The sequence below is a fragment of the Onychostoma macrolepis genome, chromosome 14 (assembly GCF_012432095.1).
Source record: "Onychostoma macrolepis isolate SWU-2019 chromosome 14, ASM1243209v1, whole genome shotgun sequence".
Lineage (NCBI taxonomy): Eukaryota > Metazoa > Chordata > Actinopteri > Cypriniformes > Cyprinidae > Onychostoma > Onychostoma macrolepis.
The window spans coordinates 13755595-13773778 of record NC_081168.1 but is presented as its reverse complement, the minus strand read 5'-3'; the positions used below and the strand labels follow the sequence as shown (position 1 = coordinate 13773778).

Below are 18184 nucleotides of genomic sequence, written 5' to 3'. Positions count from 1 at the left end.
AGCTCTTTCATGTACGGAGGCCTGATTGTTGAGCTTTACTCTATCGCCCCCATGTGACAGCAGCTGGAACTGCAGAAGTAACCTATGGAAGAAAGACGAGAGGAAAATGGTTGAGAAGCCAGCCTGTCATCATGATAATAATATTTATCTAGTTAGTTAGTTAAAAAAAAAAAACTGTCCAAGTGTGCACATCCAATAGGCAAAAAGCTCAATGTGGGTGCGCTACCACACAAGAATTTGAACCAAAAAATCAAAGTAGGCACACCACAGCTCCAGAGATAGGAAAATATTTATGTTCTCACCACAGGTGACGTTTCAAGCTTAGACGCTCTTCATGATATTTAGTTAGTTGCCAAAAAAATGGCTGGCGAAGGAAATACTGACAGGTGAAGGAAAACACTTTGTCTCCACATTCCATCGTTTTGCACCTGTACTTGTTCCAATCATGTTAAAGTCCATTCTGATTCCTTCTAGTCATTCTGATTCTGTTCCTTTTAGTGATTTCTAGTTTAGCATGGAGCACTATGTTCCCCATGTTCCAGTGAAGATTGTAGGGTTCCCAGCATAACTCTACTAACCAAGCTGCGCATCTCCATCCTCAGACTGTGTGAATGAACTGGTATGTGCAGACATGCTCCTTCTTGTTGTAATGGCATTATGCCTATCTCTGGAGCTGGCCTCCTCTTGATGTTGTTGTACTGGGCAGTTGTCCAACCATGGCAGGGATGTATGTTCACTCAAGTGTGTTTGCGTGTTAGTCTGTTGGGCCAGTGCCATGATCTTGGCACTCAATCCCGGTTCACCAGCTTCAACTTATTCACAAAGTCATTTGAGCTGTGTTGCCTGCGATATGGGAACCCTGGTGGTGCCAACACACACACACACACACACATATACTGGTGCTTAGTATAATACACAAGCATAACTCACATTGATATTGTTGTGTGGGTGAAGTAAGATTTTCTTCCTCGGCCGTCTCTGTTTTCTTTCTTACTGTATTCTCATCTTCTTGGGGAGGCTCAGTGAGCAGTTGAGGTGTTAGAGGGGTAATGCAATCATCCTAGTGGAATGGATCAATCATTCTGCTCCTAGATCCGTTCAAATGCCAACAACTTATCTGCACACACAAACACTGCGAGTTGGGTTTTGCATGCTACTGTTATTTCATTGGTCTCTTTCAACAACTGCAGACTCTGTGACGTGAGACCTGTTCATTGATCAAAATCTTCACATTGTGACACAAGAACACATTTTCTGCTTTCAACATTATATTCCCTGTCATGTGCAATCTACGGCCCCACTATACACTAAGACATTCTAACCACTTCTAGGTCATGTTAGGACACCACATGGTCCAGATTACCACTCTGAATATGATTAGACTGTAATTCTCAAAAAGAAAGCAGTTTGTGCTAAATTTTGACTTTTATAGGCTTAGTGAAGAGTAATCTATAATTAATCTATAATTGCACTGGTAGATGGATTGAGTTTTTTGTATTGAGTGTGTCGACATCCAGATCAGCTAATACAGGACTGTAAAGTGTGACTAAATTGGGCACAAAAAAAAATAACATCTACTCTTGCATCTTTGAATCTTGAATATAACATGTAGATATTTGTGAAAACGTAAGTGATTTCATCACAAGTTATCATCATTGTTCCTTGTTTCCGTTGTTTTTGTCAGATTTGCAACCAATTGACTTTTATGAGAAGGTTCTTTGTAATGAGTTGGACAAAATGACTCAAAAGGATTCAACTGCACTTGTGAGTTAGCAGTTTGAATTAGACTCAATCAATGAATTCTTTATAGCCATTATCGAGTTCACAACTGATTTAACAATGAGTCAGTTTTTGGTTATATCCAATTCAAAGTGAACCAGATATCTTCGGTTTGTCCATTTATTGATTGGATGTTCATATGGTTGTAGGCCTATGTCATGAGATGTGCATGTTTACAACAAAGATTTGTTGTAAAAAAATAATACTGATATTCTAAAAACATTCATATATATATATGAATGTTTTTAGAATATCAGTATTAATTTTATTGAAATTGAAATTAATTTTATTAATTTTATTTAAATAAAGTGCCTCTGAACAATCATCTGTTTTTGTTCAGCTAGGTTTTTGTTCAAATGAGAGCAATTCTCTAATTTGTCAACTTTTTTTTTTTTTTTTTTTTTTTTTTCTTGTAATCAAACATCATAGAAACATTTTCTTCAGCAATAGCAAAGACAAAGACAAAGGCAAATAGATTTATTTAATTTGATAGAATTGGTCATACAAAGTTTGCTCGTAGCTTTACAAAAGTTGTTTCTACTATAGTAGTCAATATAGTTGTATACAATATGCTGTACAAAAATGTACCAGTGAATGTAAAAGTGTCTCAAACACTTTTTTTCTAAAACAGTATAATAATATAACATAATACTGATTTAATTAAACCCAGACATTATCAAGTAGGCTGGTGTCCTATCAGGATATACAGTAGGTGGGTGATTTAGTATTTAAACACACGCAGTTTTAATGTGCAAAATCATTACTGACAATTCACTTGGGAGTAAACTGGTCATAAATAAGATTCATTTTCAAGCTGAATGGGCGAGTAAGTTGTTAATAGGTTTAAAAGCAATTCTGGAGCGATAATCAACATAAATTAGTGCTCTGTGGAGTTTTCCTGCATGGTACAATAAAGCAGCATTACAGGCAATAAAAATATCAGATTATCCAGTGTATCGTATACAGAAATATCACTGTAGTGTATATGATATGCAGCTATTGGTCAGACAAGACCCTACAAAATAGCCATACTGTCTTAGCCATTATTCATTTTGTACATGTACAGTCATGTCTGTATAACAGAATTTCAAATATCTCAGCCATTGAGGAGAGTGAAACAGATTATGTCCAAATCCCTGGCTGAGCCCATTCTTGAGTCACACCTCAGTGGAATCACTTGTTATGACGTATGTGACATTGACGTGTATAAAGATATAGCAGTGTAAATTGAATAAGTGGAAGAGGAAAGTTGGCCAAGGTTCTAAATCTTCAGTAAAATGCATGGACTTTATGTCAGTCATGTTAGGTGATTCACAGCATTGGAAAATGAATAATGCGTTGAAATGACAGTTACACGTCTCTTTCTCAGGTGGACTGAGGCAGGGACATCTGAGATATGGTATTTCATTTTGGATATACGACAGCAGTAGGTCTCAACTGGTTTTGCTTCAGTTGCATTTTATTATTTGCATTTAGGATTGTTCTCTCTCTCTCTCTCTCTCTGCTGTCACTCAGGACACACTTGCAACCCCTTTTTTTGGCAGTGACCCACCAGTTGAGAAGTACTGTACTAGATACATGAATTAACAGATACTGTATAGCCTACACACACATACAGTACATGTGCAAAGAAAAAGGATAACGGTCAGTGTTCGGCAGGAACCACTTCTAGGATGATCTGTAGTGATCTGTTCACGGAGTCTGAGAAACACAAGAGAAACAAACATTAATAACCAACCTCACTAATTAGCATATGTATATGATATGGAAGGGGTCATCAAACTTGATCCTGGAGGGCTGCAGAGTTTAGCTCCAACTTGCCTCAACACACCTGCCTGGAAGTTTCAAGTATACGTAGTAAGACCTTGATTAGCTGCTTCAGGTGTGTTTAATTAGGGTTGTAGCTAAACTCTGCAGGACACCGGCCCTCCAGGACTGAACCGCTGAGATATGGTATGGAATATATTTCCATATATTTCATCATTTGTGCATAATGATTATTGTTTTTATTCATTTCATTTCCTGTCGGCCATCATTATAAGAATCATTAATGTGTTACTAGACAAAAATTCATATTCAGAAGTTTTATGCTGTTGCCATTTACATTTATGTAACCTCTGACCTGACAATTTCTGGAACCATTTGGGTTTTCTTTCGAAGTGGATGAATATGTAGTACGCAGGGATGCCTGTGAGAGAGATGGCGAAGCCAATCCCTGTATTAATTGGATCCGAATACAGAGAAAGGAAGACCATGAAGAAACAGGTGAAGGAGAACACAGCAGGGATGAAAATAGGGACCTGAGAAAGAGAAAAACACAAAGATAAAGTGGGACTTTTTCTTTGCACTTTGGAAAGTGCAATAAACCGCATGTGTTTTCCAGTTTTAGACTGTATTTAGGTCTGTTCCTCATAATGTTGTGAACAGATCATTTTCATGATCCTTTATTGTGCTTGTGTGCCCTTTTATTGTGACCTGTACAGTTGGTGTTTTGCAGAAGAAGAGTTGTCATAAGTGTGAATTCTCATTTCCTTTAAACAACATGTTTGTTGCACTCATGGATATCTGTAAAATCTTCCATTTCATATCTAAAGGGGATCCACAGCTGTATCATAATTTAATTTACATGTTTACACCCAGCCTCTTCTAGTTTAATCAGCTAAACTTTTTCATTACGACAAATTAAATGCTTAGATAAGACTACAGGAAAAAACGGGTATTCAGTGCATCAAAAATATAAGCTCAGTTTGTTCATGGTGACTTCACAGTATATTGGGCGCTTTTTATCCAAAATAACCACCAGTTGACCAATCCCAGAGAAAAGACCCCTGGAGCAACCTAAGATTAATTGGACACAATAACAAAGTGACAGAGTACAATTGAGATCTCAATAGCTTGGCTCACCTCTGCTCCTTAGAATTAAATCTGCTGTGTTTTCCTAACCGCTAGATATTTAACCGTTATATTACATTAGAGATGTATGAGATATGAGATAATAGGCTGCCAGCACAGAAAAGCGGGTCACCTTAAACGGTCGTGGCATATCAGGGCGTGTGTAGCGCAGGTAGATGAGGCCGACCACAGCCACGCCGATGAACAACCAGCGCAGGAAGCTCATGAAGTTCAGCAAGCTGTAGATGTCCCCTAAGAAGAGGATCAGTAGTGTGATCGGATACTGAAAGAAAGATAAAGTAGGCATGTAGACATGAAAAATGCATGCTGGCAAAAAGTGGTCCTGTAAAGTGAAAGTTTTTCTGTTCCTTTTTGAAGATCTTCTGAGCCTTTTGACAGTGGGAACATATTTATTTTGAAGCTTTCAAATGTGTATAAGCCTGGACTGCCATTATGAGTAATTTCTTATGTTTTTTATCATCACTGAACATTGATACTTGAAATGCTCAATGTGTGGAAAGAAAGGATGCTGCAAATGGTTTTGTTCAGCTGTACAGGAGTATAAGTTCAGGTGACCATTGAGTGGGACATGCGTGCGTCTATGACTCACCAGGACAATCACAGCAGGTAATGGCGTGTGTCGGCGTATGTGAATCATAGAGAGAACTTCAGGAAGCTGACCTTCTCGAGAGGCCACGTAGAACATTCTGTGGAAGAGAGACACAATGTTAAAACATCCACTGTAAATACAAACCTAGATCTACAAAACATCAATATTCTGAAACTTTGAAAGATATTCTTTGAACCCCCTAGTGAAAAATAAATATGCTAAAATGTATTTGAAATACATTTATTTCATACTAAGTATACTACAAATACATTTGCATATTTATGTACTTAATAAAAATACCCTGCTGTTGTCCTCTTGGTACACTAAACTGGTATAATTAAAGTCTGCTAAATTGAAATTACTTCTAAACAATTAAATTACAAAATTAGTTGTGCTGAAGTCCAACTAAAGATATACTGAAGTATGAAAGTTAGGTACACTTCAATATCTTGCATTTAAAGACCTATATTATTTAAAGATCATACAATCGTAATCAATAGTGACATTAAAACACATTTAGGCTTAATATTAAGAAATGTGCATTGTGCACAAGTAGTCATCCCAGTAAAGTTTAATTATTTTTATATCGTTAAGTCTCGAGCAGAGTAAATATGTCAGTAAATATGTAATTAGATTTGAACTATACTTAGTATAAAATAAATATATCTTAAATGTATTACTTACTAGGGACTAAAGATTTAAAATATGCCCAAAAAACTCAATTTAATTATTGATTTTTCATATTCTAAGGGTAATTGTCAACACACTCTTAAAGCAATTTACAGGTTTTCTCCTGAGATCGAATTGGTACTTTTACACTAAACAGATATTCTCCAAAAATCATTAAAATTGTTTCCTGATTTCCCTAAAACTTTCATAACTCTATTTTAAAACAAAAATTAGGTAATGTAATCTGAGACTCAAAACTGGGACACATACCTTGAGATAGCAAAAAGGCATCCATTCATGGACCCAAAACAAGACAGAGCCACAAAAACCGGAACTGCGAATGAGAAGTTTCCCATCAGCTTCTCTGCAAATGTCTGTTGGGAAAGATGAATGGAGGCGAGAGAAGAGATGAAAAGAGAGTGAGAAAGAGGAGCTCATTTTGTGAAGCAAAATAGCAAAACAACATTGATCCTCAATTTTTAGACTTGTTGGAGTTTATGAATAATCAGTGCAGTAAAAAGTCTTTATATTTTCCATAAAGAGTAAGCTTGCATAGAGACACGCAGGCTATAAATGAATGCATTACAGACGTCTAACGAGATGAGAAAGCTTTTCGAGCATTTCACAGCCTAGCAGGAGATCTGTGCACGGATTCTGGTGCTGTCAGTTATTTGTGAGAGGTATATGATTTCTCCAGCAGAGAAACAGACAGGCATTTAGAGCCACTGGCTTTATGTAATCACATTTACTTTGCTGAGGCGGAAGGTGTTGACTGCTACAGTCACTACAGCAAATAGCTTGAACTCATTTATAAAGCTGGTATCTCTTTCTTAAAAGAACCAGTTACTGCTGCTACATGAAAAAATGTTCAAATCTTGGATTTTGCCACTTTTGTTGTTAATGAATAAGATGTGTGATAGAAGCAGACGGAGTGACCCACCACAGCTACGGCATTGGAGGCTAACAGCTCTTCTGCTGACATCACAGTGTAATATGCCACGTTTGTCAGTGTGTAACAGATCATTACTATCACCATGGAGATGCAGATGGCAAGAGGCACCGTCCTGGGGAATGGAAATTAACACCTAAGTCATCACTGCGGTTTGGTTTTCCATGCTAGAAACAGCTGAATTAAACCATCAAACCTCTTCTGCAGAAATTACATTTGTTATATCCAATCACTAACCTCTCAGGATTCTCCACCTCCTCAGTCACGAAATTCAAATAAAACCTGTACGAGACCAAAAAAATGTATTCAAAGACTTTATAGGCATTATGGGATTTGTGTGGAATTAGAAGGTGGGCTCACCAGCCGGCATAGGCGTACATCCCCGAGTAGAAGGCGAGAGGAAGTCCTGTCAAATCTATGGTGTTGACTTCAAATGCATTTTCAAAGTTTTTGGTCTCCCCTGCAGAAGAAATCAGTGACAAATGATTAGCATTTTGGTAAGCTAATTTTTGTTTTTCCTAATTCCGAGTTCACACTGCACGATTTTCAAAGGCGTCAGATCACTGTTGTTTTCACACTGCACGACTGTCTGGGGTAGCATGCGGCTGCTGCTTTGTTCACATTGCACGATGGATCGGCGACAGGAGGTTTCACACTGCATGACTTTACAATAGGAAGAATCGCCAACAACTCTGTCTGGTCCGCAAACTACATTTCACAACCAAGCGAGAAGTGATAAGGGAATAACGCAAGATCACAGTTCTCATGCGCAATGGTAGCCCGGAAGAAGTTTGGTATACAAATGGTCTGTACACTGATTTGCAGTGGGAAAAAAAAAAGATTGTGGAGGAGGAAATGGTTGGGGAGAACTTTCCTCCCCGAACTTCCCGCTGCCCTGTATCTTGCTCTCTCATTGGCTATAGGACATCGCTGATGTATTTTTCAGTCAGAACTCATTTCACACAGCAGGATTTTGAATCGCAGACAGGTCCAGATATTTAGCATGCCAAATATTTCCGATTCTCTCAGATCGTGTCTTCGATAATACACACTACGTGATTGTCACTTGCGTGAACGAGCGCCGATTAGCCTCCGATTTCGCAAAACCCGTCGGCAAGTGAAAATTGGGGCTAAAATCATGCAGTGTGAACTCGGCAAAAGCCAAATGAGTGGACCCTAAATTAGTAATAATAATCAAAAGTTATATAAATGGAAATGTAATATGAAATTAGAAATTTAAATAAAGAAAAAATCTTACAGACCTCAAACTTTTAAACGCTGGTGTGTATAATTGCTAGTGCTGTCAAATGATTAATCGCGATGAATCGCATCCAAAATAAAAGTTTTTGTTTACATAATATATATGTGTGTACACTGTGTATATTTATTATGTATATGTAAATACATACACATATATGTATATATTTAAGAAAAATATGTTATGTTTATATATTAAATATATATTATACATAATATAAATTTAACTTATTTATAAGTTAAACTTAAACTTAAAAAAAAAAAAACTGTATCTTTCTCTTTATTTATTCCTTCCCTTGCTAGCTTGTACTTATTTGAACAATGCCTGAGACTTGGTGTTGCAAGCACTTCCTCTGTCTGATTGCCTCTTCAAGATGAATCGCTTTATGTATTCCCCAATTGTAAGTCACTTTGGATAAAAGCGTCTGCAAAATGACTAAATGTAAATTCTATAAATATATACATGTAAATACATGTAAATATTTTCTAAATATATACTGGATGTTTGTGCATTTATATATACATGATAAATATACACAGTACACACACACACACATATTATGTAAACAATTTACTTATTTTGGATGCGTTTAATCGCGATTAATCATTTGACAGCACTAATCATTTTTAAATATAATAATTTAATTCATTTTTTATTTTACTACTGCATTTAGCTTTTAATCAAGAAACCACAGCTTTTTTAGCGTTATGTAAGCGTAATAAAAATAAATAAAAAAATACCTTTGAAAAGTTGGTATAATCCTGGAACAATGATAATGGCCATAGCGAGTAGCTTGCTAAATGTGAGGAAGATTTGGATTCTGGCAGTCCAGCTTACACTCATGCTGTTTAGATACATTACCATAGCTGCAGTGAAGAGGAATACATAATAATTTATAGTTAATATTGCACACATTAACCCGTACACACACACTGTCATCAAGCAGCATTATTTTTATATATGAATATATAAATTATATAAAGCTTACTGATTCCGATTGTTGTGGCCAATTTAATGGCAATTTCAGGAACTCCACATGGCATGAAGATGGGCTCTAAAATATAGCGGCCAAATGCCAGAGCGATCACAGCCAAACCTGCAGGTCTTCAAGATGAGAAAATAAACGCTGAGCACTGTGTCCTGCACTAAATATCTCGTAATCACTCAAAAACATGGGTGTTCTGATGATGTTTTTGATGAATCATGATTGCAGTAGAACATCTTATCTTCCATTTTTCTGTTAAAATCATAGAACGAGTCCCACATATACCCTACAAAGTCTGAGGTGAAACTTTGCCATGAACGTGCTGTATTCTCTTTCGTGTAATGCTGATTCGCTTTCAAACTACAGCTACAGATGTTAATCTTGATGGTGTTGTGATTAAATATGAACCTGCTGCATCTAGCCCTTGAGCCTTTGCGTGAGAGCCATCATGATGGCTTGTTCATTGTCATAAGACACTTCATCTCTGGTTTTTATTCTATGACTACTGGAGCCCAGCAGTAATATTGAGAGATCACCTTCATCTGGGAGACTTTGCTTGTGTTTATTTGGGGCGCTGAAGGGATTGCGTTTGTTTATTCTGGCAGTTCTCCAGAGAACTGACAATGAAGACAGAGGATGAATGAAGATTTACTGACCTTATGGCAATCATGTCGACCCACAATCGCACAAAAGCCACTTGCGGACCAAACGCCTCCAGAATGTACGTATAATGGCCGCCAGACTTTTTAATACAGGTACCCAGCTCAGCATATGATAGAGCACCTAAAAGGGACAAAAGGGAGAAATAGCTAGGAAAAATTAAGACAAATCTTTTATACTTTGGCAAAATGAGGTGACAGTGGCTGGACAAAGGCCAGTCTTGGAGAGCGAGTGCCATAACTATTCAAGAAGGTGGCAAGATTTACACAACACCTGCAAAGCAACCCTAAAGGCACATGGTTAAGTTAGTTCATTAGGACCATCTGTTCGTTCTTTGAGAGGGCATGTTACGCAAGCTCTTTTTAGTTCTATGCATTTTAACATTTTAATGAATACTCTGTTTGAATCAAAGCCTGCTTCACTCGCAGCCCTTGACTTGTGAGCTTCAAAAGGTAAATGTAAAGAGAGCTCTAAAATACAAGGGACAACAGGAGAATTCAGAATGCAGATTTGAGAAATCCTGTTTCTGAAAGAAACTGTGGATGAATGGGCATTTTTTTTTTAAACGGCGGCTCAGCTTTTCCTCAAAGCCTGCGGGCTGCGGCACACAAAAGAAAGCTGACAAGTGTGAAATGACTCCTGACATACACATGAATAAACACACTGTCAAACAATGCTCTTCTTATACACAAACTAATTCTTCTTCAACACACACACGAAGCCATCAACCTCCACGGTGTCAGACCGTGCTCTCCTCCCCATCAAAGGATGGCGTAAGACAATATCGGCCTCTATCATGCATGGACACACACATTATGCATTAGAGAAGCCCTCTGTTCAGATTCTTCACGCGTAGCCTGAAATTCTTGCTTAGAGACGATCCAGTAAAACCTGAACTTACTAATGTAATGAATTAGGGACAGATCATCTTCAAAATAGTGTTCATAGTGGAGCTTGATTGGATGCTGTATGTGTCATGCATCAATTGCCAAGTAAGCAGATTTAGTCTTTGGATTTTATAGTGATATTATTTATTTATGTTATCGGAAGCCATTCGGGCCATTTCCCATCAATTTCTTTATTGCAGCTGTTTGATATATTGGGCTTCCTGAACCCAGTATTTCTCACTCGTATCCATGTAACCGAAGGGTTTAGCCCCTAATGTTGGCTGAAAACTATCTTTTGTCATGTCCCATTAAATATTATGGTAACATTAAAGATTATGGTAACAATTTGTAATGGCATACATTTCTTTACATTAATTAATGGATTAGGTATCATGAGCTAACAAAAAATATTTTTGCCAAATTTATTAATCTAGGGTAATGTTAATTAATAAATGTTACTACTGTTGTTATTGTTACATTTACGGTTTACATCCGGTAACATTTGTTATTGTTACATTTACGGTTTACCTATGTTTACATGTTAACTAATATGCAACTTGAAAAGTTTTTAGTACAGCATGGGCCAGTTTTACTAAACAGGGCAAATTAGCGCAAGAGCGCAATTCCAAAACAGCACCGATAGGAAGGGAAATTTCTGCGGGTGATTTACTACAATGCGCAAATTAAAGAACACAAATGCAACATCTCATTTACATATCGACCAATGCAATTTACCAAGCGCAGCGCAAATTAGCATAGTCGCAAATAAAGAAATAAAGAAGCCACAGTGCGTTGAAAAGAACCGGAGGTCAAAAAATGAAGGTTTGCAAGAAGTTTCGATAGAGCTGGTATTGCGTGACTCCTAGTTGGGGGTTCCAAGTCGCCTTTTATTTCCTGAAGCAAATTAAAAATAACATGGCTTGGCAAATGATATGTTCGGATAATGTGTTCTTCTTGCTTTCTAAATAAATTAATACATGTGGAAAAAATCCTCTCCCTTCTACCATGTGCTCTCTGTTCTCTGCGTTGCCTCCTCCTAGCAACAATAATTGCAGCCATTTCAAGCGCAAAATAGTTGAAGACATGCATTTTTTGGACGTTAAATAATGGCGTAAATGCCAATAATTCGACAAGCACAAACGTTAGTAAAACACGTTGCGTGATTCATTTGAATATTGTCCTCCCGTAACTTTTGCATCTAAAAGGGAAACTCCTACAAATACATATTCAATAAGGTCAAGCGCAAAATTAACTGTGTCCACGCCTTTTCAGCGCTAATTCTTCACTGCGCATCTTTAGTAAAACCTGACAGTACAATTTTAAGGCCAAAAGATGGTTTGCGCTGGCACAAGCTGTTAGTAAACCTGGCCCTATATATAGAAATTAGCATGAACCAAGATTAATAAATGCTGTGAATGTTAATTGTTGATTGTTAATACATGATACTCAGTACAACTCATTGATACTCAAGGTCAAATGGGTTCAGCTACAAAAAAGGTTTGGGAATCCTTGCGTTAACTAATTGAATATTATTGTAAAATATAATCAAATACTGTGTAATTTCAATCATTGATAGAAAACTTTTCAGTTTGATGTAACAGGACAAGTTGGCACAAAACTTTTTTTAATAAAGTGTTGGTGAAATAATTTCTCTGACTAAGAGTTATCTAACTAATCTAACTGTGTACACAGTGTACTCAATGAGCAACCACATAATGAGCAAGTACGCAATGTGCACAATGTGCAAACAAGACTGGTCTTTCCATCTACTATTTGAATAAATGCAGCTTTATCCACTGTGCCAAATTTTCAAATGGGCCTACTCGTTCTTCCAGATGTGATTAAAATCATCCAGTCCTCCTTTCTTTCTGTCTTTGTGACTTCAAATAGCAGTACTCTTCTAATCAGTCAGGAAAAAGGTGCGTTATGGAGAACCAAATCAACAGATGTGCAGTAAGCAGGTGTTAGAGTACACATAAAACCTGTATGGCTTACTTTCTTCTGTAGAATACAAAATGAGAAGTTTAACAGAATGTCCAAGCTGCTTAAGTCCATACAGTGAATCTGAATGTAATCATGAAAAACAAGTTTTTTTAGGATTTTTAGTGAATAATGACTTTGTTCTTCACACAAATGTATCAAATGGCACTACAAAACCTGCTTATACGGTGCATTTTTATGTCCTGTTTAGACAGCCCCTTTTCTCCATCTACTTTTATTGTGAGGAAGAGAACAGCTGAGACCTGTTAAACTTCTCTTTTGATGTCCCTTGGAAAAAAATGTTTGGAATGTCATGAGGCTTAGTAAATGACAGTTCAATGTTTTAGTCGAATGTACTTTTAAGAACACTAATTTATTTCAGGTGGCATAGTGGTGTGTGCTAATGAATGACGTCAGCAGAGCTGTTAGGTTAGTCATAATATAAAAACTGCATAAAACTGGTTAGTCAGCGTCTGTACAATTCCTCAAATTAAAATGCAACAGTTGATTTTATCAGGAACCAAGAATTCAATTGTTCTAGATGAGTGGGAGAGATATTTGGGTCATTTGTCAAAACTGTATAATCTGTGTGAAAAAAAAGATGAAAGGGAGTCTGTGTGTGAGGGCATATGCACATGTCAATACACTCATGTTTGCATATGTTAACATATGTGTTGTGTGTGACACTTACCGAAAAGAGAGAGAATCCCACAGGCAAACCACACCACCAGTGACATTCCCACGCTGCCCGAGTTCTTCAGAATTCCCTTTGGAGAGATGAATATTCCCGCTCCAATGATCGTCCCAATGATGATAGAGATTCCTCGGAGCAGGGTCACCTTCTTCCGCAGTTCTACCTTCTCCTCAGGGGCTCCGGTGTGGGGGTCTCCATTTGAATTGAGAGGGTCTTTCCCTCCAAAATTACTTGGAGTTGGATCCCTGTTGGGATGGGGAACTGACACAGTCCTTCTGGGCATCTTGTTTGCTCACTCACAAACACACACACATTGACTCAAAGCGTAGCGTGCCTCCCTTTACCAGTGGCACACGAGAGGCCTGAGTGGAAGGTGTTCTCACAGCAAACTTCTGATACGCTGTGACAAGTCTAAACAAATACAATGTGAAGTGGCTTCTCCCTCCTCTTTCTCTCTCTCGCTGGCCTTTTTAGTGTCTCAAACACTCCCCTTTTCTCTCCTTTACCGTTTGTCTTCCTCTTTTCATTTTGTCCTGAAATTTACAGGGCAATGTGTGAGTGAAGGAGGTGTTTCCTGTTATGGTTATGGTGTTTAGTGGCAGCAGCGTAGCCCCGAGTCATGATGCTTCAGCAATAGTATCCGATTCTCACCTTTCCTCATGTAACATGCAGATCACACAAAGGCATCCAGCACTCACTTAAAACACCCACTGTTTTCTCTTGTTCTTTCAAAGGCCCATTTCACTGCACTTGTTATAGACGTGTTCTGATTAGCAAGTAAGCAGACCTTAGACTGATAGCAAACTCCTGTTTCCAGGATTGGGAACTGACTGTTATCTTTTTTTTTTTTTTTTTTATACTTAATGTTGACACACGGTTTGAAAATGAATCTAGGTCAAACCACACGGCATTAGTTACTGTATGTGTGTGTGTGAGAAAGAGAGAGAGAAGGTGTGTTGGTGTGTTTTAGGGAGGGGGGGTTGTGGTTTCAGACAAAGCCATTCCAGTCAAGCCTGATACAGTGTTCTGTAAATAAGAGTGAAGACGTAGGGAGGCTGATGTAACATTACATCAGATCGCCCCAGACACACAGCTGTGAGAGATTCAGTGTTGTGAAACCATCACTTCTGATGATTTGTAAGTTCTTACACCATAGCTGAATTTTGTAACCTGTATAACTCCCACAAAAATATATGACTCTTCATTTATGACTGTTTGAATCATTATGACTGTGCAGAAATTACAAATAGTTGTGACTACACTTTTGTAATTGTTCCTCTAAAATGTAACTTCTTTTTATGAGCATGCGTCACACAGATTTGTAATAATTTGATGCCACAGGAGAATTAAATGTCACACAAATAACTTTTAAAATAGTTTTAAAAAGATAAATGTACAGTAACATTAATTGTATTATGAAAAAAACATTTTGATTTGTTTTTTTATTTTTATTTCAATATTATATATACACATCCACATATAGATTTAAATTATTTCAATATTATATATACACATACACATATAGATTTTAAAGATCTAAGTCAGTAAGATTTTTAGAATTTTCTTATGCTAAATGTTTCTTGTGCTCAAGGCTGCGTTTATTTAATCAAAAATACAGTAAAAAAAACAGTAGTCTAATATTGTGAAAAAATAAGGAAATGTAAAATTTAAGAAAGTTTTCTGAGGAAGCCCGTTTCTGCGACTAAATAAAAAATAAAAAGAAGTAATTGTGAGTTGTAATCTCACAATTCTGACATTTTTATTCACAATTGCCAGTTTACATCTCGCAGTCCTGACTTTGTTCTCAGAATTGTGAGATATAAACTCGCAATAGCGAGAAATAAAGTCAGAAATGCGAGATAAAAACTCACAATTCTGACTTTTTTTCTTATAATTCTGAATTTTTCTCTCTGAATTGTGAGATAAACTCGCAATTGCAAGTTATAAAGTCCAATTCTGAGGGGGGAAAAGACTGATGCGTTCTTAGAATTGTGACTTTAGATCTCACAATTATTACTTAATAACTTGCAATTGTAGCATTTGGACCAATCAGACACGTATATTTTCATTTGATTTAACAAATCAATTAGTTATTAGACTAACAAATAATCACAGACCCCTCACCCAAAACACATACTGGGTGCTAGTATGCCTGTGGATGACTCCAGGCCCCCGGATCCATGGCAACCAATCTAATAACCAATCTGAATGGACACACATATCTTCAGGTCGTTGTGTATATTATTACTGTTCTTGTATATGTTCTTGTGTATTGTATCCTGTTTTATGCATGCTTATGATAGATTTGTCTTCGGATGATCTAATTGAGACTGTATATTATATGTTGATACCTATGCAACATATTAGTGTTCTAAGAATCTTTAATAGTTTGTATATCAACTTCCAATCCAGTTCATATGCAAATTACCATGTTCAGAGACAAAGAGTCGTAAAACTTTCCCTCCAAAAGTTCAAGACACCATTGGCTCTTTGACACCCCAGAGGTGTGACCTCTATATTAGATAAAGCTCTCACATCAGTGACGCCTACCAGTCTGCAAATCTTTTAGATTCTGAGAATATGAGGATGTGAGCTAGAACTCTTCTGGACCCTTAAGTTTTTGTGCCAGGCCTTGCGGCCTTGACTTTCCATTCAACCAAAGGTCCTCGGACCTCAGCAGATCTCTTTCTTAGCTCTTTTTCACTTTCTACCTGGGAAGAAACTCCCAATCACCATCGAGTCAGGACATCTTTGGAATTCATCACTCTTCAAACCGGAAGAACGTAATCGTGAGTCCAAACCTTTCATCCGGACACTCGTCAATCACCAAGGCAATGCAAGTATCATACATTTAACTAAACGAAACAGAGATTTAGTATAATCTATAGACCCTGTTATAAATGGCGCTGATGGTTTTACTCAGGTGGTTAACTGACTCTTTCCATAACTGCATTCTCTGTTTTCTCTAATGGCTTCATTCACCCACTTTAGCTCCCCTTTGTATGTACACGTGAGTGAATGTTTATTCGTTTGTTTGTTTGATATATCAACCAAAAATAACAAAATAACTAAAATATAATAAAATACCTAACTACATAATACTACTATTGTTAGAAATTGCAACAAAATTAAAATAGAAATATAAACTTTTGAACTGCGGGTTTCGTCTGGTCAGAGGAGAACTGGCCCCCCGACTGAGCCTGGTTTCTCCCAAGGTTTTTTTTTCTCCATTCTGTCTCAGAGGGAGTTTTGGTTCCTTGCCGCTGTCGCCTCTGGCTTGCTCAGTCGGGGACACTTAATTTCTAGCGATTATCGCCGATTTGATTGCACAGATACTATTTAAACTAAACTGAGCTAGACAATGACATCTCTGAATTCAATAATTAAATGCCTTTAACTGAAAATTGAGTGTTTAATCTTATCATTATACATTACTGACACTCTATCCTCCAATTTGATACTGTTAAGTGCTTTGACACAATCTGTATTGTAAAAGCGCTATATAAATAAAGGTGACTTGACTTGACTGACTTTGTTTAGATTAGTTATGTGTGTTAGCGTTTAGTTAATAAAAGTTGTGTGCACAAATTACATGAGTTTCTGGCTGTGCTGTGCAAATTAATGTCTCTTTACGATTTTGACCCTCACTACATGCTCTAATGCATTAATAGGAAAGTATTTTCTACGGCCATGGAAATATCCTTTCTTATAGTTGATATGAACTTACACTGAATGTTTGCTGGACGAACAGATCAGTTGATGGCAAATTTAATTCTGCAACAGTTATTACTATCAGCCGATATAAATAATTGTAATTATTTGTATACATTTCTCTTTTGAGCTGATTTGTTACACAATTGTGTGTTATAAAGTCAGAATTGTAATATATAAACTTGCAATTATGAGAGAAAAAAAAGTCACAATTGCAACTTTATTTTTTTCTTGCAGTTGCGAGTTTATATTACGCAATACTGACTTTATTAAAAAGTTGCAATTACACCTTTTTTTTCATTATTCAGTGGTGGAAACGGGCTTCCATAGTTGTCTGCTTTTACAGTGTAATCTGTGAATATTTTTTGTGCTCAAGAAATATCTTTTATTAGTATTATTATTATTATTATTAATGTTGAACAGTTATTTTTGTGAAAACCCTGATACTTTTATTTTCAGGATTTCTCAAAATACATTTTTTTTTCTTTGAATAGAAATTTCAAAAGAGATAGATAGATAGATAGATAGATAGATAGATTCTAAGGTGTAATTATTCCTTAAAGATAGAATATTATAGATGTTTACAGTACTTTTCTTCCAAAAAAAAAAAATGTTGATCAAGCTGAGAACACAGTTTAGACTAGTTTTCCTCCCCTTGCCTGTGGCATAGATCTATGGCACATAAGAATCTTGAGCTGAAGGTCTTCTTGCTGCTCAAAGTAAACTTGTGATACTCTGTGGTACACAGTGTGTAGTTATTGAGAAGGAGAGACATGAAAGGACACCATGAAAGTAAACAAATATATATTATACACTCTCATACCAATTTTGAACAACTGACCCCAAAAGCATGCCCTTGGTCGGTCCTTGCACTTGTTTTCCAAGCTGGAAGAAGGATAGCAAGAACGATATTCTCAAGAAACATCTCTCCTGCACAGTCCAATAAACTATAATACGATGAGGGGGAGAAGAGATCGTCATGGGACAGAAAGAGTCAACAGTGAAGGCAAGAACATGTATCACGGTTTCAAATCTTTATCTGTAAGAAGAAAGCTGTGCAATTCTAACAATATTCAACAACAATCACACAGCTTGACATAAAGACCGAAG

General features: G+C 36.9%; 1 protein-coding gene across 1 annotated transcript; it reads right to left on the bottom strand.

Annotated features, from left to right (window-relative positions):
• Nucleotides 1-2240: 2240 nt before the first annotated feature.
• slc7a11 (solute carrier family 7 member 11) lies at nt 2241-17930 on the bottom strand. Its single transcript, XM_058798905.1, has 13 exons — nt 17916-17930; nt 13361-13896; nt 9799-9925; nt 9146-9261; nt 8898-9023; nt 7260-7359; nt 7137-7181; nt 6891-7014; nt 6221-6324; nt 5282-5378; nt 4805-4954; nt 3902-4079; nt 2241-3480 (listed from the first exon to the last, which is right to left on the bottom strand). Exons 2-13 carry the CDS (start codon nt 13644-13646, stop codon nt 3425-3427), a joined length of 1509 nt encoding a protein of 502 aa, XP_058654888.1. The 5' UTR covers nt 13647-13896; nt 17916-17930; the 3' UTR covers nt 2241-3424.
• Between the last annotated feature and the right edge of the window lie 254 nt (nt 17931-18184).